The sequence below is a fragment of the Littorina saxatilis genome, linkage group LG17 (genome assembly GCF_037325665.1).
Source record: "Littorina saxatilis isolate snail1 linkage group LG17, US_GU_Lsax_2.0, whole genome shotgun sequence".
In the NCBI taxonomy this organism is placed as follows: Eukaryota; Metazoa; Mollusca; class Gastropoda; order Littorinimorpha; family Littorinidae; genus Littorina; species Littorina saxatilis.
The window spans coordinates 25173152-25196841 of NC_090261.1; the positions used below are offsets into that span (position 1 = coordinate 25173152).

At 45.8% G+C, this 23690-nt stretch overlaps 1 protein-coding gene and 1 non-coding gene across 2 annotated transcripts; both read left to right on the plus strand.

Annotated features, from left to right (window-relative positions):
- The first annotated feature begins 21 nt into the window (after positions 1–21).
- LOC138952466 (DDB1- and CUL4-associated factor 4-like) lies at positions 22–12718 on the plus strand. The gene is made up of 5 exons (XM_070324138.1): positions 22–954; positions 8326–9200; positions 9565–9738; positions 11636–11750; positions 12234–12718. The coding sequence occupies exons 1-5, from the start codon at positions 324–326 to the stop codon at positions 12449–12451; spliced, it is 2013 nt and encodes a 670-aa protein (XP_070180239.1). The 5' UTR covers positions 22–323; the 3' UTR covers positions 12452–12718.
- Positions 2177–2295, plus strand: LOC138954027 (5S ribosomal RNA). Its single transcript, XR_011451694.1, has one exon. It is a non-coding gene; the product is annotated as a 5S ribosomal RNA (ribosomal RNA).
- Positions 12719–23690: the final 10972 nt, after the last annotated feature.

Here is a 23690-nt window from a genome sequence, read left to right on the forward strand (position 1 = left end):
TCGTCAGAGTTGCGTCCCTTGAGACGGAGTGAGAAAGAAAAACTCGTGGTTGAGTCAGATGTACCATAGACCTGTACACACAGCATGTACGATTAAGAATCAGAATTTACTTGAACTGGAGAAGTATCAGTGTGTTGAATAGCATATATAATTATACGATCTGTGTGTGTTTTTGAAGCCGCCAGTAACTGAAGGATCATTACAGTAAGAGCTGAGCTCTGGAACCACACTCTACGTCTACCATTACATTTTCCAGTGTATTGGAAAATATTTAAATGCTGCTGCTTGGTTAACTGAACAATAAAACAACAAATCAATAAACTATGGATCAAACGTATAAGGGAAAGCGAAAAAGAAAGAGGAGAAGGAAAGAGTCTCCGGCAGTAATTCAGCAGTGTCCGGGAAGCAGCTTTCTGTTTTCAAGAGCAACACCAACTAGCTCACAGTCTATACCACCAGGTTCAAACTCTTCTGTTCACAGAATGGAAACAAGGCATACTGTGACTGAAAGTTCTGCTGATTGTAGCTCTGGAACACAAGATGCTAACGCAGAAGATGCAAGTAAGACTAGAAGACACAAGAAAGCAAAAAACCAGAAGCAGCGCAATGAAAACAGTAATTGTAAAGGAATAACCATTACGCATGACTCTTCAAATCAACACATAGGGAGACAAAGAGGCTACACAGACAGGGGCGATGATATAAATACATATGGCAGTTACCAGAGAGGAAATAGAGGTCACCACCGTGGTAGGGGTAGAGCAGACCACCATACCAGTGGGAACAGAGGTGGCCGTAGTGAAGGAGGTGAAGGCAGCCACAGAGGTGGTTCTCAAGGCAGCAGATACGGCGGTTACTGTGGCAAAAACAGAGCAGGTAGAGGCGGAGAAAGAAGACCGCAGGCTACCGTTACCAGTCAGTCTCAGTCTGAGGATGGAGCAGGTTCAACCTTAGGTATCCTTTGCAAAACTTTGTGTATACATAAATTTGTCAAGTGTGTGTGTGTGTGTGTGTGTGTGTGTTTAGAGAGAGGGACAAGCGGAGGGAGATAAAGATTGTGTGTTGCTCACCTGTTTTTTTTACAGGTTTGGCATGATTTTTGTGAGGTGATATAAAATGAATGTTGCGGTTTTTTTCACAGGAAGAAAGGATCGAACAATCAAAAAGCAAACTTACGGATATCATAGTCAATATAACACTTACCTCGACAGTACTATTCTTGCACATTATCTATTATAGGCCGAAAAAATTGGACAAAACGCTGAGTGGGTACAATTATCTCCCATAACCATGCGCCACCGTGGATCCCAAGCACTGTCCGAGTGCTTCCCCCTTACAGGATGTAGGTGGCGCGTCCTCTTTCTTTTTTCGCGCGTGTCAGACCGGCTGTGTTTCTGCTACGCTCCCGGATTATTTTGGACTAAGAGGCTTCTTTTCTGTGTGGACTATCACCTGTTGGATTATTGTGTGTTATTCCACTTCTGGCTTGAGGCTACGTTGTGTTTCCTTCAACTTGTGCCTCCGTTTTTGTGTGGCGGACTCGGCGTGCCTCCCGTCCTACTTCGTGGTGACCGGTCGTCTGCTTCTCGTTTCGCCGCATTCACTTGAGTATTGACCTAAATTTTCTTTGAATTTTGTTAATTCTCGGTCTTTAAGGGTACGTACAGGGCGAGGTAGGATGTCTCGTCCTGTTTTGGGCTCTGGTTCTACGGAACCAGAGTCTGCCGGGGGCAACCCTTCTCCGGGCGCCCAGCGTCATGTTTTACGCACGGAGAAGGGGATCTTTCGGCGCTCCGACTCTCCCTCCCCAAACGCTTTGCGTTTGCGGCGAGGGAGGGCGGAGAAAGCCTGTTTGAGCAAGATCAATGCGAGCTTGCTCAAACAGGCTGGGCTTGAGCCTGGGACTTCGGGCGGGGCTGCGCCGTCGAAGGTTCGGGGAAGGTCGAGGAGAAAGAAATAGCTTCTTTCTCCTTCTCCTTCAGTGGAACAGGCTTCCCCCCCTTCGACGCCGTTGTCCGGCCCTCAGTCTCAGGCTTCAGCTCCTCCCGGTTTCAAGCCTGGGGGGAAGGTTTCCTTCTCCTCCCTGGCTCGAATCCGGGGGCAGGTCGATTCCCAACCCTCTTTGGGGGTTGGTGAATCCGATCTAGGGGCTACTGGAGAGACTCAGGTTTTGACAGCCAACGGCCATACCACGTTGTAAACACCGGTTCTCGTCCGACCACCGAAGTTAAGCAACGTCGGGCCCGGTTAGTACTTGGATGGGTGACCGCCTGGGAACACCGGGTGCAGTTGGCATTAAAATCTTCCTTTTTCCGGTGCCTCTCCTGTGCCCTCCTCGGTTTCCACCGCTGTGGAAGCCAGGAGGGACACGGGTCCTCCTCTGAACTCCCTCGCTGGGTCGTCTGCTGCTGTTTCGACAGTAGTCTCGGCCTCCTGGGGGGGGAGATCGGAGGAGATGACGGGGTCTCTGAATTCCCTCCCCGCTGGGGTTGGGATGCGAATTGACCCCGTTCAGGGCGGTCCTGTGGGGGCAGGTGTTTCAGGCTTCGTGCCTACGACCACTGCTACTACGGTTCCCTCTGACGTCCGTGTGACTGGTGGCTGTCCCTCTTGTTAAGACGCTCCGGCCGACTAGTTACTGGACGTGGAGGTGTTCGACAGAACGTGGTACTTCTGTCGAATGGTCAGGGCGACGGGAACATTGTTTCTGTTGCTCAGACCGACACCTCCGACCGGACCGTCTTGACCCCACGCCATTCCTTAGCGTCTGGTGTTCGGGTGACGGATGGTCCGGACCAAGGGTCCGGAACGTTCCAGGCTTACGGGTCGGGATCGAACCGGACCCACGGGTCCCGACTGGACTTGACCTCCGGGTTTGGTCCGGACGGGACCCATGGTACGGGACCGTACCGGACCTTAGGGTCCGGTGCGGGACAGTACCTCTGGCCCTTGCCGGACCCCCGGACCTACGGGTCCGGATGGTACGGTACGGGACCAGTGGTTCGGTCGGGACCGGACCACCCGACCACCTCTGTTGGTCTGGGTGGTCTGGCACCGAACCGGAACACACCGGACCACCGGACCTACGGGTCCGGATGGTACGGTACCGGACCAGTGGTCCGGTCGGGGCCGGACCACTCGACCACCTCTGTTGGTCCGGGTGGTCTGGCACCGAACCGGACCATGCCGGACCTACGGGTCCGGATGGTACGGTATGTCCACGTCCGACCGAGCCACCCGAACACTTCTGTGGGTACGGATGGTTCGGTACCGAACGGGACCTCCGGATGCTACGGGACCGGACCGAACCTACGGGTTCGGATGGTCCGGTACCGGACCAGTGGTCCGGTCCGAACCGGACCACCCGACCACCTCTGTTGGTCCGGATGGTCTGTCACCGAACCGGACCATACCGGACCTACGGGTCCGGATGGTACGGTAGGTCCACGTCCGGACCGAACCACCCGAACACTTCTGTGGGTACGGATGGTTCGGTGCCGTACGGGACCTCCGGATGGTACGGGACCGGACCACAGGACCGGAACACCGGACCACCCTATCGGATCGGTCCGGACCACCCGACCACCTCTGTTGGTCCGGATGGTCTGGCACCGAACCGGACCTACAGGTCCGGATGGTACGGTATGTCCACGTCCGGACCGAGCCACCCGAACACTTCTGTGGGTACGGGTGGTTCGGTGCCGAACGGGACCTCCGGATGGTGCGGGACCGGACCGGACCTACGGGTCTGGATGGTCCGGTACTGGACCGGTGGTCCGGTCCGGACCGGACCACCCGACCACCTCTGTTGGTCCGGATGGTCTGGCACCGGACCACCGGACTTACGGGTCCGGATGGTGCGGTGTGTCCACGTCCGGACCGAACCACCCGAACACTTCTGTGGGTACGGATGGTTCGGTGCCGAACGGGACCTCCGGATGGTACGGGACCGGACCGGAACACCGGACCACCCTACCGGACCGGTCCGGACCACCCGACCACCTCTGTTGGTCCGGATGGTCTGGCACCGAACCGGACCTACGGGTCCGGATGGTACGGTACGTCCACGCCCGGACCGAGCCACCCGAACACTTCTGTGCGTAGGGATGGTTCGATGTCGAACAGGACCTCCGGATGGTACCGGACCTACGGGTCCGGACCTACGGGTCCGGACCTACGGGTCCGGATGGCCCGGTGCCGGACCACCCGACCACCTCTGTTGGTCTGGATGGTCTGGCACCGAACCGGACCATACCGGACCATACCGGACCACGGGTCCGTATGGTACGGTATGTCCACGTCCGGACCTAACCACCCGAACACTTCTGTGGGTACGATGGTTCGGTGCCGAACGGGACCTCCGGATGGTCCGGCACCGGACCGGAACACCGGACCACCCTACCGGACCGGATCGGCACCCCCGACCGGACCGGACCATTTCTTTTCTGATCAGACCCGATGGGTTCCTGTTCAGTCTATAAATGGCGGGGGTTCGTTGGCTGGGCTGACCCAACAGTCGCAGGGTTGTTGTTTTTCTCCCCCTTCGGCTGCTGGAGACGTTTCGTCTTTGGGGCAGGGGTCTTCGCGGCCTCTTGCTTCTGTGGGCGTTTCTTCACAGCCTGCTTCATCGCTTTCGGCTCTTCCCCCTCAAGCTCCCTACACTCCTGCTTTTGAGGAGTTGTCGGGAAGTGAAGAGGAGAGTGAGTCGGAGGACGATAGGGAGGAGGATCAGGGTCGCCCTGAGGTTAACACTGATCCTCTACCCTTGCCGGTTTCTGATGGAACTTCCGAAGCTATGCTTCGTACTTTCCAACAGTACATGACAGACATCACGCGGCGTCTTGACGTCACGGATGCCTCTCTTAAGCGTCTGTCGTCTAGTGTTGACACACAGGACCTGGACCCGGGGTCTGAGGACGAGAGGCAGGAGGCTCGTCCTCGCACAGCTAGAAGGACGTTTGAACAGTTTCAGGACGTCCTTCCCTGAGACGCCCTCTCGTCCTTTGAGTCCGCTTCGGCCCGGGCGTGGGAGGCTCACGCCGCGTCTGCCGGCGGCTCGTTTTATGAACGATCCGTCCGCCGGCAATTCGCGTTCCACCCTAGTCTTAGTGCCACGGTGGAAGCGGCAGCACATCGCCTGAGGAGTACAGATTCACGTGCAAACGCGACCTATGTTCCTCGGGAGGACGCGGGTTCAGTGCCATGCTTTCCTTTGGGAGGCGCACCTCCACTGTTTCCTCGTGTCCAATTTGTTTCGTCCCTCCCTTTTCCCTTTGACTCTCGAACTCTCCCTTTCCAGACTTCGAGTGTTTAGGGTGGGGCTGACGGTGATGTGTTCGTTGGGGAGGTGCCTTCGGTCAAGAAGGTGGAACTGAGCTCTGCTTCGTTCCACAATCTTGAGGCCACCGTTTCTTCCACAGTCGAGGCCCAATCACAGGCCTTGACATGGATGAGCACGCTGTCCACACTGTTGAACCCTCCCGATCGGGCAGAGTCCGATTCCACTCGGGTCCTTGACACGGTTCGAGTGGATCGGGCTTTGCATGCCGTGCGATCGTGCGTGACGTCTGCGGCAGAATTGGCCATTGGAACACGGGTCCACTTTATTGGCCCTGTTCCGTGATCATTTTCTGCCTACTTCTATAGTGCCTCCGGATATGAGGAAGAGTCTGAGGAACACGTTTCCTCAGCCTTCTTCCCTCTTTCATCCGGACACTGTTCGTTCTGTGGTGGAGTCCACACGCCAGAGGAACACTGATTCTCTGATGGTTGGCCTCGCTGCTTCGGCGACGGCGGCGGGGAGTAAGAGAAGTGCTACAGTCACCTCCAGCTCCCAGCCTCAGAAGAAGAAGAAGAAGCCAGTTTCACTGCCTCCTTCTTCCTCCTCTTAGGCGCCTGTTGCGTTCCCAAGCAAGACGAAGGGTGCTCAGACAGGTAAGGGGAAGCACCACCACCAGGGGGGGTGGTCGCAAGCCTGCGCCTGCCCGCCAGCAGAATTTTCAGTGAGTCCCGGCCCTACGTTGACGCCCCCTCAAGTTGCCCCTCTTTCGTCCGTCGGTTCCCTTTTTCGGGCCCGCGGCATGTGGGGCAGACTGGTCTCCAACCAGTTTTTCTTGAGGGTGGTGTGGTCGGGGTTTTCTCTACCGCTGTCGTCACAACCTCCATTGTCCGCTCTACCCTGGACGTTCCCCCCTCCTCGAGACCCTGCCAGATGGCAGGCTCTTCAGGACGAGGTGAACTCGTTGGTCGAGAAGAAGGCGGTCTACCCCCTTTCTCAGCCTTCTCGGGGGTTCTGCTCCCGCCTGTTCACCGTCCCCAAAAAGGACGGCCGGTTCAGGCCGGTGTTGGACCTCTCCACCTTGAACTTGTACCTTCACAGGTGCAAGTTCAAGATGGAAACCCCTTCGTCGGTCCGGTTGGTCATCCGGCCAAACGTTTGGGCCATGTCTGGGACCTCCAGGATGCTTACTTCCACATCCTGGTGGCCCCGGGGTACCGACATCTGCTCCGGTTCGTTTGGGAGGGCACAGTGTTCGAGTTTCGGGCCCTCCCATTCGGCCTGTCCTTGGCCCCTCTGATTTTCAACGGGGACAACAACACCACATGCTTAGCTTACCTTCGCCACCAGGGGGGCACCAATTCTCGGTCCCTCTCCCTGTTGGCGGAGGAGATTCTGCTCTGGTGCCAGACCAATCAGGTCCGGATGTCAGTCCAGTTCGTTCCGGGGAAAATGAACGCCCTGGCCGACATTCTCAGTCGGGGCGATCAGGTTCTCTCCACAGAATGGACCATCGCTCACAACGTTCTACAGCGTCTGTGGGCAAGGTGGGACCGTCCTCTGATCGATCGGTTCGCAACTCGATTCAGCGCTCGGCTTCCCAGGTACGTCAGCCCCTTTCGAGACATGAATGCGTTCCACTTGGACGCATTCACTCTCTTGTGGAGGCTCCTCGATGCTTACGCCTATCCCCCGACATCTCTGATTCCGAGGGTGCTGGCAAAATATCTGCAGGAACGACCAAGACTGATTTTGGTCGCGCCTTACTGGCCAACAGCTCCGTGGTTTCCAGATCTTTGCGGTCTCACCCACGTAGACCCTCTACCTCTGGATCTGGACGGGGGAGGTCTGCTCCAGCCTCGATCATGCCTCCCTCATCCACGTCCAGAGAGTCTGTGCTTGACCGCATGGCTCTTGTGCGCTCCAAACTGCTTGCACTAGGATTGCACAAGAGTTCAGTAGAGTTTTCCTTGAACGCTAAGAGGCGATCAACTAATCAGCTCTACGACTTACGCTGGAGAGCTTGGGCCACCTTCGCCTTGTCCAAGGGGATAAAGCCGCTTTATCCCTCAACACAGGACTTGGCCAACTTCCTGGTGGAAGTGTATCAAAAGAAGAGTCTTTCTTCTAAGACTCTTCTTGGATACAGATCTGCCATCGCTTCCACGATTGCGGCCGCTACTGGTCGCAGATCTGAACACTTGATCAGGTCCTCCCTCATCGCTAATGTCCTTTCGGGTATTAGCAATGCAGCGGTGTCTAAACCTCGGGTTTCATTTCCCAAGGGGGATGTCTTTCTGGTCCTCAAACTCCTGCGTAGCAATGAGTTTGAACCCCTGGCAGGCATCAGTATCAAGTTGCTGATTTTTAAGACTAATTGTTCCTCATCGCTTTAGCCACTTGCCGTAGACTCAGTGGTATTCAAGCTTTGAGTGGCCTGGACTTTGACATTGAGTTCACCACACAGCAGTGGTTGCCAGCATGGTCACGTCAGTCTAAGGTATGTTTCTTGGGTATATTTTCTTTTACGGTAGTACTGTTCGAAAATTGCCTGGGTATCTTAATCCTTGGATTTAAGTGATTTTGATTAAGGAGTTTAATACTCTACATATCACCCTCACACCACTCTGGTATTCTGTGCAAGAATAGTACTGTCGAGGTAAGTGTTATATTGACTGTAAGGCTTCTTTTTAAGCCTACTGTCTATATGATACTTACCGAGACAGTACTATTAGAGTTTCCCTCCCGCCTCCCCTCTTGATATGTTATGGGCTTTTTGAGGGTCTGCAGCTCATAAAGAAAGAGGACGCGCCACCTACATCCTGTAAGGGGGAAGCACTCGGACAGTGCTTGGGATCCACGGTGGCGCATGGTTATGGGAGATAATTGTACCCACTCAGCGTTTTGTCCAATTTTTTCGGCCTATAATAGATAATGTGCAAGAATAGTACTGTCTCGGTAAGTATCATATAGACAGTAGGCTTAAAAAGAAGCCTTACATTTTGCTTTGAACTAAGTTAATACGTTTTCTTTAATCACTTCCACAGAAATTCCAGGATTTTACTACGACCCTGAAAAGAAGCGCTACTTCAAGATACAAGACAGTGCTTCCAATGTGGATGGAGACTTCATCACTAAAGAAACCATAGCCAAGAATAAAGCAGAATCACAACGACAAAAGGATCTTGCAGCCCTTAGCGAGAAGACCAGTGCTCGACTTACTGCGTCATCAACAGTCACTGAAAGGACTTTGCGGAAACCTGTCAGAGATTCTGTGCCATCCCTCTTGCTGAACGGCTACCAAAGAGGGGAAGTCAATAAGTTCAAACTGCGCAAAACATGGATACTTGGCTCTGCGTCAGAGCTTAGGCAAACAGGCAAGCGCCAAGCCTTTGTTATTCCAGACTTTCACTTCAACCTGGAGCACATGATACAGATGGAGATGAGCAAAGATCATGACAAGCTACTGTGCTTGTGGTCCCTTGCGGAGAGCATGGTAGAACGTATGCAGCTGGTTTCTATTAAAGAGAGTGAAAGAACTCGACCTGGTGAGCTTGCACTGGAGTTTGACTCCTCAGATACTACAGTGTTGCAGTCATGGAACAAAATCACCAATGTCTGTTGGTCTGAGCTCTCACAGTTTCCAGACAAGAAGTATGTCTTGTACACAACCAGGTGTCATTCAAGTCACAATCAAAGTTTGGCTTTCATTCGCAACCTGGATCCAGCGACTCAGGATGAAGTCCGCTTCTTTGACTTTAACCTGGGAACGCAGATGACGTGGACGTGTGCGTGGAATTATCACAAGCAGCAGTTTGGTGTGGGCACGGAGAAGGGATGTCTCTTGGTGGACGTCAACACCCGGCGCCTCTGGCAGTTCAAGACTAACAAGAGCGATGCCCTTGCCCAGATTTTCACCAAGGTTTTGAAAGTTTTTGTGTGTGTTATTATCTGTTGTCATCTGTACCAGACTTGCTGCATTATTTGTGTGGGCTAACCTAGAAGTTCCTTTGAAAGAGTGGTTAAAGCTAAACTGAAAAGTCATGATTTCTTTTTTCCTTTTTTTCTTCTTCGGTTTTTCATATTTCTCCTCTGTGCCTGTTTGTGGGTTTTTTCTTAATCTATATAGGCATAACCTAAAAAAATCAAATCTAATTGCACTTTGCTGCCAAATTTGAAATTGGTCGAACATGGTACCATATTTTTTTTAAATTAAACACCTAGCACTGTCTATGTAGAAAAACGACAGTGCATTCACTACAAATGCTTCTTTCAAATTATTTTAGGAAGACGGAGGCAACACGATGTACACAGGTACTCGACGTGGAAGCATCCTGAGGCATGACTTGCGCAGCAGCTCAGCGCTACCCATTCACCTGATGAGTCACTCCACCAGTGTCTGCTGCCTGCGTCTCTCCCCAGAGGAACAGTATCTTTATGCCAGCGACTTCTCCGGCAATGTGAGCGTACTTCATGTGACTTGTTAGAATAAATACCTTCTTAATGTACAGAACCTGATTGAAGATTTTATTTTTAGACCATACTTAACAATGTTTCAAACAAAAGACATCCTTAATCACGGCGAGTTACAGTATGATGACATAATGGAACCCATATCTGTATCTATTGGGGTTGAGACTTTTCGGTAGATCAAAAATTTTTTTGTGGATACAACTTTCCAATTTCACAAAAGCATTCTATTTTTTTTTGTGACTGAGAATATCAAACTGTTTTCTTCTCAAACGTTGTCTGTTTATGTAAGTTATATATTTGGTACAGTGTTCGCCTTTGCTTCTTCCGGTATATGACACTGACAGAAAATGGCGCTCCGAAAGGACATTGTAGAACAAGACAAATGTTCTGCACTGGATGAGAGCTTAAAATATGTGTCTTAAATTTGGGTGAGAACCAAAAGGTCGAGGGTCAAAAGGTCGAGGCACAAAAGGTCTAGGACATTTGGTCAAGAGTCAAAAGGTCAAGTGCGATAAAAGGTCGAGGGTGCCAAAAGGTCAACAGCAAAACGTCTACGGGACAAAAGGTCGAGGATTGAAAACGGTCGAGGATTAACAAAAAGGTCGAGGATCAGAAATTTTGATTTAATTTTCGGTGTCCATTCGTGAAGAAAATCCTGCTTCGTGTGCCTATTATGCGTATCACAGGGGCGATTTGTGAATATGATCACACACACACACACACACACACACACACACTAACGCTCGAACGCGCGCACACACACAGACACATTCTTTGTATACATATGTTTTCACAATTTTGGATTAAGACAAAACGACAGCAGTAACTTTTGTGTACTGCCTTGTTGTTTCCTTTCTGTGATTTTATGAGCTCATTTCTGTGTCTGTGGCCCTGTCTGAATGTAACTCTCTCTTCGTTTGCATATCCTTTTAAAGTTTACACATGAGAGAGAAAAAAGAAGGAAAAAAACCTCAAGCTTTAAGCGTATCAGTGACATCATGATGTTTCACCAACAACAATCTGTTGAGTGTCGAGCTGTGTTCACTGTTGACCACACTACGCTTCATTTACCTACAAAGCCGTGGGTCCGTGAACACAAACAAACACTGTTTTGAATAACTAAACAAATAACACAACATTTATAAATGCACACAAAGCAGCGTTTTCTCCAAGCAATAAAAATTTGAAAAAAGAATTTAACACACACGTAAACAGAAAATTATGTCGACAATTGTTTAATCCTCGACCGTTTTTTTAATCCTCGACCTTTTTTAAATCCTCGACCTTTTTCAATCCTCGACATTTTGTCCCTTAGACGTTTTGCTGTTGACCTTTTGTCACCTTCGACCTTTTTTCGCCCTCGACCTTTTGACTCTTGACCAAATGTCCTCGACCTTTTGTGCCTCGACATTGTAAAACTCGACCTTTTGTCGCACACCCCTTAAATTTGTATCTTGTCCCAGTGTGTTAGATTTTAGTCTCCGATTGCACCAGACTGCACTGGGGAGGAGGGTTTCCTCTTTTTAGTTCTGAGGAGAATCCCACCCTTGATCTTTATTTACTAACTTTGAAACATTAAAGTCGTTAAACGCAACAAGGGCTTTCCATAGCGACTGTGTGGTTATGTACGAGAGCTAGATCATGGAACATTATGGAATACATCGTTGAATTATTTCTTGAGGGCCCTGGAACTTACTCCTGTTATTAAGCATGGGGGTTCAGGGACTTTTAAGTGAAAAACCTGTAGGAAAACCATCAGAGGCAACCTCTGTCAAGGGCTTGCCTCTTCGGGAACTCCTAGTCCCTTTAAATGCTCCCCTTTTACTGATATTCCTGCTTTCTTTCCACCGGTCTGTTAGCCCCTGTGTTTATAATCTACCTCAGATCAAGAAGTGGGACTTACGGACAAAGAAGGTGGTGCTGACTTATGATGGTCTCTTCAACAAACAGAGCCGGTTGCCTTTCCACATCGATGAGACACAGTCCCTGTTGTACGGTGGTGAGTGTGTGTGTTTTCAGCATGCTTCAAATCTGAGTCTGTAACAGAAAATACTGGGTGAAGCGTTAGAAAAAGAGAGAATGCTTCTACTCTGCATTTTACCGTTGTTAAAACCGATTGAATCAGAGATTAAATGAGTGAGTGATGGAGTGATTGGTATAAAAAAAAGACTATGATAACATCATAAGACTCAAAGAATCAAAGATGATTGGAACACACACAGTGGGTGTACATTTTACAAGAGTTTGGATAAGGTTGTCAAAATAGTGATGACACAGTCTTCAGTCCTAAAACATGAAATATTTGTGGGTATAATCTGACTGAGAGTGAGAGAGAAGAGAAAAAAAAACACAAACTATTTCTGTTATATCAAATTATACTTGTATTGTTTTTTTATTTTAAAGACAGAGATAAGTACAGTATGAACATGGTTACATGATTACTGCATTTCTGACAGAAGTTTCATTCATCCTTTGTCCCCAGCTGGCCAAGACTGCTACACCAAGATTTGGTGTCTGAAGACAGGAAAGATGCTTCGTTCCATCCCGCCCCCGTACGAGGCCTCACTCTACAGCATCCCTGCTGTGCAGTTCTCTTCCCGGTGGGCTGGGATCGAGGGCAATCTGGGGCTCATTATGGGGGCCCACAAAAACTTCTACCTGTACGGACCTTGCTCTGACAGTGGAGGTGTGGAGCTGTGATGTGCATGTTGTTTCAGTGAAACGTCACAAGTGTGGATTTGACAGCAGTTCCAAACTGTCATATTTCTGTGTCGGTTTTTTTTTTTTAACTTACTTAAAGGCACACTCCTTCTCGTGAAATCTATTCAGCTCACCGTCTCAAATCTGGCCAGGCTTTTACATGAGATAAGACTATTCCTCCACTTGGTCACATACAAACAATGAACAGCCTGGGTGCTACATGAGATGAGACTATTCCTCCACTTGGTCACATACAAACAATGAACAGCCTGGGTGCTACATGAGATAAGACTATTCCTCCACTTGGTCACATACAAACAATGAACAGCCTGGGTGCTACATGAGATAAGACTATTCCTCCGCTTGGTCACATACAAACAATGAACAGCCTGGGTGCTACATGAGATAAGACTATTCCTCCACTTGGTCACATACAAACAATGAACAGCCTGGGTGCTACATGAGATAAGACTATTCCTCCACTTGGTCACATACAAACAATGAACAGCCTGGGTGCTACATGAGATAAGACTATTCCTCCGCTTGGTCACATACAAACAATGAACAGCCTGGGTGCTACATGAGATAAGACTATTCCTCCGCTTGGTCACATACAAACAATGAACAGCCTGGGTGCTACATGAGATAAGACTATTCCTCCGCTTGGTCACATACAAACAATGAACAGCCTGGGTGTTACATGAGATAAGACTATTCCTCCGCTTGGTCACATACAAACAATGAACAGCCTGGGTGCTACATGAGATAAGACTATTCCTCCGCTTGGTCACATACAAACAATGAACAGCCTGGGTGTTACATGAGATAAGACTATTCCTCCGCTTGGTCACATACAAACAATGAACAGCCTGGGTGCTACATGAGATAAGACTATTCCTCCACTTGGTCACATACAAACAATGAACAGCCTGGGTGCTACATGAGATAAGACTATTCCTCCGCTTGGTCACATACAAACAATGAACAGCCTGGGTGCTACATGAGATAAAGACTATGCCTCCGCTTGGTCACATACAAACAATGAACAGCCTGGGTGTTACATGAGATAAGACTATTCCTCCGCTTGGTCACATACAAACAATGAACAGCCTGGGTGTTACATGAGATAAGACCATCCCTCCACTTGGTCACATACAAACAATGAACAGCCTGGGTGTTACATGAGATAAGACTATTCCTCCGCTTGGTCACATACAAACAATGAAGAGCCTGGGTGTTACATGAGATAAGACTATTCCTCCGCTTGGTCACATACAAACAATGAACAGCCTGGGTGCTACATGAGATAAGACTATTCCTCCACTTGGTCACATACAAACAATGAACAGCCTGGGTGCTACATGAGATAAGACCATCCCTCCGCTTTGTCACATACAAACAATGAACAGCCTGGGTGCTACATGAGATAAGACAATACCTCCACTTGGTCACATACAAACAATGAACAGCCTGGGTGCTACATGAGATAAGACTATTCCTCCACTTGGTCACATACAAACAATGAACAGCCTGGGTGCTACATGAGATAAGACTATTCCTCCACTTGGTCACATACAAACAATGAACAGCCTGGGTGCTACATGAGATAAGACTATTCCTCCACTTGGTCACATACAAACAATGAACAGCCTGGGTGCTACATGAGATAAGACTATTCCTCCGCTTGGTCACATACAAACAATGAACAGCCTGGGTGCTACATGAGATAAGACTATTCCTCCGCTTGGTCACATACAAACAATGAACAGCCTGGGTGTTACATGAGATAAGACTATTCCTCCGCTTGGTCACATACAAACAATGAACAGCCTGGGTGCTACATGAGATAAGACTATTCCTCCGCTTGGTCACATACAAACAATGAACAGCCTGGGTGTTACATGAGATAAGACTATTCCTCCGCTTGGTCACATACAAACAATGAACAGCCTGGGTGCTACATGAGATAAGACTATTCCTCCACTTGGTCACATACAAACAATGAACAGCCTGGGTGCTACATGAGATAAGACTATTCCTCCGCTTGGTCACATACAAACAATGAACAGCCTGGGTGCTACATGAGAAAAGACTATGCCTCCGCTTGGTCACATACAAACAATGAACAGCCTGGGTGTTACATGAGATAAGACTATTCCTCCGCTTGGTCACATACAAACAATGAACAGCCTGGGTGTTACATGAGATAAGACCATCCCTCCACTTGGTCACATACAAACAATGAACAGCCTGGGTGTTACATGAGATAAGACTATTCCTCCGCTTGGTCACATACAAACAATGAACAGCCTGGGTGTTACATGAGATAAGACTATTCCTCCGCTTGGTCACATACAAACAATGAACAGCCTGGGTGCTACATGAGATAAGACTATTCCTCCGCTTGGTCACATACAAACAATGAACAGCCTGGGTGCTACATGAGATAAGACCATCCCTCCGCTTTGTCACATACAAACAATGAACAGCCTGGGTGCTACATGAGATAAGACAATACCTCCACTTGGTCACATACAAACAATGAACAGCCTGGGTGTTACATGAGATAAGACTATTCCTCCGCTTGGTCACATACAAACAATGAACAGCCTGGGTGCTACAAGAGATAAGACAATACCTCCACTTGGTCACATACAAACAATGAACAGCCTGGGTGCTACATGAGATAAGACAATACCTCCACTTGGTCACATACAAACAATGAACAGCCTGGGTGCTACATGAGATAAGACAATACCTCCACTTGGTCACATACAAACAATGAACAGCCTGGGTGCTACATGAGATAAGACAATACCTCCACTTGGTCACATACAAACAATGAACAGCTTGGGTGCGCTTTGTGTATGGTTGGATTTTGTTTTATGGATTTATTTCTCAAAAAGCCACTGGTCGCATTTAAGTTAAAAAATATTAATTTATCAAAGAAAATCTGAGATGGTTGGCGGGACTGTTTTCGCAAGGAGTGTGCCTTTAACAATAATTATGAGAGAGATTACCTGGATTTCTGGGAATATGCAAGGGGGAAAGGGAAGAGAGAGAGAGAGAGAGTGTGTGTGTGCGTGTGTGTGTGTGTGTATCTGCTTGTGTTTGTGTGTGTATGTATCTGCTTGCGTTTGTTTTTTGCTCCTGCCTACAACCCTGCTGGAGCTGCTTTCAGTTTTTTCCTTTTCTTTAATGAAGATATGTGAACAGTGGAATCATCTTACTGTGTACATATGGGAATAGAGTTTAAAAATCACTAAATGTACATTGCAAAACAGCACAATAAGCAAGTTTACAATAACAAATGTTTGTGTGCTTGGGAATTACATACAAAGCTTTATCAGAGCTCAAAATAAGTTGATTCCACTGTAATACGATATGTTTGTGCTTGTAAAGGTATAAGTGTACCGTAAATGCACATGTCTTCTTCTTCTTCTTCGCTCCTATATGCAGATGTTTAACAGGCTCCAAATAAATTCAAAAGCAAATTTTGGTATTTTGTGTTCTTGATAAATGTTTACCTCATACACCTGTGCATTCTTCCATAGTCTACCATAGTAATATTTATACAAGAAGACTAAATACACAAGAGACACTGGTAATAACTGACTACATGAAAAACACATTGTACAGGTCAAAAACTTTCAACAACAACAAAAGAAAAGGCAAAGGACAGGAGCAGATTTCTTAACACTGATGATTTTTTTAATGATTTTTTTTACAAAACATGTATTGTCTTTTTTGACATATATGCACTTGCCATGATGTAATTTTTATTTTTTAGATAGATTACTTTTACAGTGATAATACACTTTTTTGTTTTACAGTAAACTCGGGGTAACTCAATTACCTTCATCAGGAATAACAGCATTTCGACAACTTATCCAAGGAACATGATGAAACAGGAAAAGGATAGTTCAGTTACCAAAGAAGCAAATTAGTCCCATCTTTCGGGAGGGGGGGGAAAGTCTGATGGGTAATGTGGTCTCAATCTGTTTGTACAGAATTCAGAAGGCTGAGGAATTGGCACACATACACAAAATGAATAAATAAATTAGTAAGTCGTTTCAAGTTGGTTCTTTTGAGTTTGAAGTCAATTCATGATGCCCCTGGTCCAACTAGGCCTACTTGGTGCTACACACCTGCTTGGTAGCATCAGAATGGGAGCATCTCGTTACTCCCCCGGCTTGTTACTCCCCCAGCTTGTTACTAACCCTAACCCTAACCCTAACCCTAAGGGGGAGTAACGAGCCGGGGGAGTAACGAGCTGATCCCCATCAGAATTCGGTTGAATCCAGTCTCTTTCTGCCAGGTTAATCATGCACCTTGTTTTGATGTGTGTGTGTGTTTAGTGTGTGTTAGTGTGCACATGTCTTCAGTATAGATGAAATCTTTATCTGTAACAGAAAACAGTTTATCGTTTGAAAAAGGAGAGATTAATCTTTATAACATAAACATGTATTACCTTTGTTAGCACAGAATTTCTGCAGGTGCCGATTGAGTAAGTGATTGAATGAGTGATCTAGAGTGAGTGGTTGTTATTCAAATCAAGTTGAGATAAAGCTAACGAAGGATTGAAAGCAATAGTTCAGAAATTAAGAAAAGTAAATAGTAGTAAAACACACACGCGCGCGCACACACACACACACACACACACACACATTACAGGTTTCAAAGAAAAAGCCGGTCTGGATAAACACAGCAAAAAAGAAAAAGAAAGAAAAAGTGCACTCCCATTGAAAAGATCATACATGCACATTTTCGTAAAAATAAATTCTATCCGGCACGACGACTGGGATCCAAGTGTTCGTACGTGAACATTTGAATTTGTGTAATTTTCTGTGTTATAAGTGTTCGTCTGTCCACTCAGGGACCTATGGTCCACTTAAAAGACCGCTGGGTCGAAGATCAGTGACTGCATCTTTTTGCTTTGTCACAATTAACCGTTCCTATAACATACCTTGTTTTATATTTAGTCAAGTTTTGACTAAATATTTTAACATCGAGGGGGGAATCGAGACGAGGGTCGTGGTGTATGTGTGTGTGTGTGTGTGTGTGTGTCTGTCTGTCTGTCTGTCTCTGTGTGTGTGTGTAGAGCGATTCAGACTAAACTACTGGACCGATCTTTATGAAATTTGACATGAGAGTTCCTGGGTATGAAATCCCCGAACATTTTTTTCATTTTTTTGATAAATGTCTTTGATGACGTCATATCCGGCTTTTCGTGAAAGTTGAGGCGGCACTGTCACGCCCTCATTTTTCAACCAAATTGGTTGACATTTTGATCAAGTAATCTTCGACGAAGCCCGGGGTTCGGTATTGCATTTCAGCTTGGTGGCTTAAAAATTAATTAATGACTTTGGTCATTAAAAATCTGAAAATTGTAAAAAAAAATAAAAATTTATAAAACGATCCAAATTTACGTTCATCTTATTCTCCATCATTTGCTGATTCCAAAAACATATAAATATGTTATATTCGGATTAAAAACAAGCTCTGAAAATTAAATATATAAAAATTATGATCAAAATTAATTTTACGAAATCAATTTAAAAACACTTTCATCTTATTCCTTGTCGGTTCCTGATTCCAAAAACATATAGATATGATATGTTTGGATTAAAAACACGCTCAGAAAGTTAAAACGAAGAGAGGTACAGAAAAGCGTGCTATCCTTCTTAGCGCAACTACTACCCCGCTCTTCTTGTCAATTTCACTGCCTTTGCCACGAGCGGTGGACTGACGATGCTACGAGTATACGGTCTTGCTGAAAAATTGCACTGGGTTCAGTTTCATTCTGTGAGTTCGACAGCTACTTGACTAAATATTGTATTTTCGCCTTACGCGACTTGTTTTTATTTTATTGTGAACATTTGCAGTCAATCCAAATTTAAAATTGTCGTCTGCTATGCAGGTTAATCATCCAAACCTTGAAGAATTTCTCGGAAAGCCATACAATGAGAAAATGTCAATAATGGACCAAGGGAGAAAACCACTGTAGCACACAAAACTATGAAGGATGCTTGAGTAATCTCCCATCGACGCCTGTGGCTCGGTAATTTCCGGACAGTTTCCGAAAAATTGACGTCGGCTATTTACGGAATTCTCCGTAACACTTCGGCAACAAAGATGACGTAATACTTTCCAGAATGATTCGGGCTATTCCTGAAATTTACGGTTTTATCCGGAGATATCCGAAGATCTTCGGCATATGACGTCAAGTGTTCGTTTAATTCCGCACACTTTCGGTATACCGAATATGACGTAATAATATCGGCTTTTTCCGGATGTTGACGATTATTTCCGGATTGTAACGAAAGTGACGTACGTAGCTAATAAAACTTCGGTACTTTCCGGAACAATTCAAAGGGCATTAACAGCAGGAATACGTAGGGTTTTTGGGTGTGGTTTCTGTTTAGAGTTGCTTCCCTTTGACCGGAAACTTGTTTTATCAAAAGTTTATGGCGGCAAAAGCTTGATTTGCAATGTTCTTGCTTGGAAATGTGTTCAAACTTAATTTCCTGTCACAGATTGGACGGCAATGGTAAGAAGGAAAAAACTTTCGGCAAAATCTGCATTTTATTCAGCGCAAAATGACAGGAGCCTGTGCCGATGTTAGCTAATACACCAGTTAACAGTTCTGGTTGAAGAGGAGTGTTGAAGGTTCGTTCGACGAACTTGTGAGGTAGGCTGAGTTTTTTTTATGTGTGTGTTTGAATTTTTGGGGATAAATATGTTCAATGCATTAGAAGGTGAATATTGTATACTAAAATAATTGTGTGACATTTATTTAGATTTGGTCACAGTCATCTTTCCTTTATGCAAGTTGCAACTGGTTGGACTAGTACTGACTACTGGGAGTGGTAGTGTATGGCCGACAGAGCTTGTTCAAGTAATTGTGGTCTGAAAGTGATTTTGTGATATTTTCTACATCCAGTGATGATATAGTTAGGTCTGCCACAGTTGTGGAATATTTTTTATAGCCTATTGTGTTAACTTTGTATTTTTCCATTTTTCTTTGTTCTTCTTGTGTGTTTTATGGTAAACTCACCGTAAAGCAGGGTGATTTTTGTTACGGGTTAGATTTTTTGTAATTGAACAGAGTTTTTGCTGCACAAGAGGAAGATGTTCCTGTTGATCAGGATGCTGTATGATGTGCGGAACGAGTTCTGCTCACAGAGTACAAGAAGAAGCTGCTACAAAGATGGAGAGGTCTGATCCCTTCTCTATCACAAATGGATGCAGGCAAGGCGAGCAAGAGGGACGCTACATGTGGCCAAGCATATTCATAACTGACATCAGTGATTATCTCAAGCGGAAAGCAGTGGACGATGTCAGTCTTGTAGGCAGACTTTTGAACGAGTACAAGGAAGGAAAAGCATACAGATTAGAGTCTTTCCATGTTGTGTTTCAGGTGTACAGTTTCAGTTGTTAACCTTTGCCGTGCTTCCTGGGTTCACCTGTACCCAGAGACACACTAAAATCATTGTAACTCTGGAACCATTAAAGGTATCGTTTTGAAATTTTAAGTATCTCTCACACACCTAATTTGCTCTCTGTCTGCAAATTTTTAGTATGTACATGACAAAACATCAGAATTAATTGATTATGATAATTTACATAAACACTACCGATGGCGCGGGTTCACACATACCCATACTTTTAAAGAGTAGTAGTGATTGTAACTATCCCTCTGCCGACGGCGCGGGTTCTGCTACACCCATAATTACCAAAGCGGCGGAACAGTGTCTGTCTGCCTGTTTGTCTCCAAGAGACTGTCTGTCTCTCTGTTTGTCTGTCCGTATCTCTCTGTCTCTATGTCTGTATGTCTGTTGTCAGTTGCTCTGTCCGTCTCTCTGTTTGTCTATCCGTCTATCTGACTGTCTGTCTATCTGACTGTCTGTCTCTGTCTCTCTCTCTGTCTGTCTCTCTCTGTCTGTCTCTCTCTGTCTCTCTCTCTGTCTCTCTCTCTGTCTCTCTATCTTAGTCTCTCTCTCTGTCTCTCTTTCTTAGTCTCTCGCTCTCTCTCTTTCTTAGTCTCTCTCTCTCTCTTTCTTAGTCTCTCTCTCTCTTAGTCTCTCTCTCTCTCTTTCTTCGTCTCTCGCTCTCTCTCTTTCTTAGTCTCTCTCTCTCTTTCTTAGTCTCTCTCTCTCTTTTTTTTAGTCTCTCTCTCTCTTTCTTAGTCTCTCTCTCTCTTTCTTAGCCTCTCTCTCTCTCTTTCTTAGTCTCTCTCTCTCTCTTAGTCTCTCTCTCTCTCTCTTTCTTAGTCTCTCTCTCTCTCTTTCTTAGTCTCTCTCTCTCTCTCTTTTTTAGTCTCTCTCTCTCACTTTCTTAGTCTCTCTCTCTCTTTCTTAGTCTCTCTCTCTCTTTCTTAGTCTCTCTCTCTCTCTCTAGCTCTTTCTTAGTCTCTCTCTCTCTCTCTTTCTTAGTCTCTCTCTCTCTCTCTTTCTTAGTCTCTCTCTCTTTCTTAGTCTATCTCTCTCTCTCTTTCTTAGTCTCTCTCTCTCTCTCTCTTTCTTAGTCTCTCTCTCTCTCTCTTTCATATAGTCTCTCTCTCTTTCTTAGTCTCTCTCTCTCTCTCTCTTAGTCTCTCTCTCTCTTTCTTAGTCTCTCTCTCTCTCTAGCTCTTTCTTAGTCTCTCTCTCTTTCTTAGTCTCTCTTTCTCTCTCTTAGTCTCTCTCTCTCTCTTTCTTAGTCTCTCTCTCTTTTTTAGTCTCTCTCTCTCTCTTTCTTAGTCTCTCTCTCTCTCTCTCTTTCTTAGTCTCTCTCTCTCTCTCTTAGTCTCTCTCTCTCTTTCTTAGTCTCTCTCTCTCTCTCTCTCTCTCTTAGTCTCTCTCTCTTTCTTAGTCTCTCTTTCTCTCTCTTAGTCTCTCTCTCTCTCTTTCTTAGTCTCTCTCTCTCTCTTTCTTAGTCTCTCTCTCTCTCTCTTTCTTAGTCTCTCTCTCTCTTTCTTAGTCTCTCTCTCTCTCTTTCTTTGTCTCTCTCTCTCTCTTTCTTAGTCTCTCTCTCTTTCTTAGTCTCCCTCTCTCTCTTTCTTAGTCTCTTTCTCTCTCTCTTTCTTAGTATCTCTCTCTCTCTTTCTTAGTCTCTCTCTCTCTTTCTTAGTCTCTCTCTCTCTCTTTCTTAGTCTCTCTCTCTCTCTTTATTTGTCTCTCTCTCTCTTTATTTGTCTCTCTCTCTCTATCTTTCTTAGTCTCTCTCTCTCTTTCTTAGTATATCTCTCTCTCTCTCTTTCTTAGTCTCTCTCTCTCTCTCTCTTTCTTAGTCTCTCTCTCTTTCTTAGTCTCTCTCTCTCTTTCTTAGTCTCTCTCTCTTTCTTAGTCTCTCTCTCTCTCTCTTTCTTAGTCTCTCTCTCTTTCTTAGTCTCTCTCTCTCTCTCTTTCTTAGTCTCCCTCTCTCTCTTTCTTAGTCTCTCTCTCTCTCTTTCTTAGTCTCTCATTCTCTTTCTTAGACTCTCTCTCTCTCTTTCTTAGTCTCTCTCTCTCTCTCTTTCTTAGTCTCTCTCTCTCTTTCTTAGTCTCTCTCTTTCTTAGTCTCTCTCTCTCTCTTTCTTAGTCTCTCTCTCTCTCTCTTTCTTAGTCTCTCAGCCTCTCTCAGTCTCTCCCTCCCCCTCTCCCTCCCCCTCTCCCTCCCCCTCTCCCTCCCCTGCAAGAGGTCGGTGAACGGAGAAACTCGATGCAACCACTGAAGTAGCGCTGTGGGTTTCCCTGAACCCACCCCGTCGTTAGAGAAATAAACGGTAAAAACCCTCTTTCAAATGTATGGGTTCAGACAAACCCGCATCGTCGTTAGAGGAATAAACGGTAAAAACCCTCTTTCAAATGTATGGGTTCAGACAAACCCGCATCGTCGTTAGAGGAATAAACGGTAAAAACCCTCTTTCAAATGTATGGGTTCAGACAAACCCGCATCGTCGGGAGTGTGTAGTCAAAAGCGGCATCCGGCAAAGGTTAAATCACTTGTACCCAAATTTGTGCATGATTACTCTGCACTGATGGATCTTGATGTGATTTATTGTGGGTTTTTTATGTGCAGTTTAGCAAACCATCAACTAAGAAATTACAAGAATATTTTAGCAACGAGTCCCCGCCAGACCAGTTAGGCATGACCTCATTTACAAGATAAACTTATTTGTGAATTTAACAATATTGTTATATCATTGGTGGTCTTTCTCACGCATGTAAGATAAACCTGTAGACTCGCCTCTGTAACGCTCAGTTAGCACCTCAATAGTTTTTACTTTGTGTATAATGACGGTATTTTTGCTTATGTTTAAGGCACATTCGTTTGTGAAATTCAGTTTGAGCTAGTATCATCGCCTAAGATCTGGCCGTGGGATAAGTCATCTCTCCGCTTATAATAATAATAATAATAATAATAAATAACTTTTCTATAGCGCGAGTCCCATCAATTGGCTCCAGGCGCTTTACAGATTCATTATAGAATAAACTAGCACAAATCAACAAGCATACAAAGCATACATTTAACTGAGACATAACACCAATTCTTTTAACAAAATGAAAAGCACAGGTGATCTTAGCTCGCAGGGGGATTAATAATGAATTAATTTATTAAAAAGTCACTGGTTGCTTTCACAATATGTATGAGTCAAACATTGCATCAGCAATACTATGTCCCGGGCAATACTATGTCCCTGGCAATACTATGTCCCTGGCAATACTATGCACATGTCAGGTACCATTGTTTTCAGTATCTGCTGTACTCAATTTACAGTTGTTCATTTGTAAATGAATATGATGACATTACATTAAATTAATTGCGTTGAATCTTTCTCAGTTTCTGTTTAGGTAATCTGTATAAAAAGAAGTAAGTGCCAAAGAGGTGAATTATATTGCTGATTGCAGCATTTGATGATTACTTTTTTGGTTTCAGTGTCAGTGCAAGACTGACACAAGAGCACACAGGTTGATTGCCTTGTGAACTGTATGTTCTTAATACGATTTATTTGGTTTTGCAGAAAATATTCATATTCATTGGACAGTATTTGGGCATGACTAAGTTGAATTAACGTGGTGCTGTTAATTTAACAATTATTACTGCATTTTTTAAATTAAATATTTTTTCTTTTCTGTTCAGGGACTACACATGCAAACGTGTGAGGGAAGTCAGGTATCATCCGGTTAGACCGAACTCCCCCTTCTGCTTCTTGTCAGCCAGTGTCACGTCTTCGCGTCTATGAGATTGAAGACATCATACACGGTCTGGGCAGGGA

Excerpts from the sequence above, each read along its gene's own strand:
- LOC138952466 (XM_070324138.1), top strand. The coding sequence starts at position 324 with ATGGATCAAACGTATAAGGGAAAGCGAAAAAGAAAGAGGAGAAGGAAA. Across the intron at positions 955-8,325 it reads TGGAGCAGGTTCAACCTTAG|AAATTCCAGGATTTTACTAC; the intron begins GTATCCTTTGCA and ends TCACTTCCACAG. Across the intron at positions 9,739-11,635 it reads CCAGCGACTTCTCCGGCAAT|ATCAAGAAGTGGGACTTACG; the intron begins GTGAGCGTACTT and ends AATCTACCTCAG.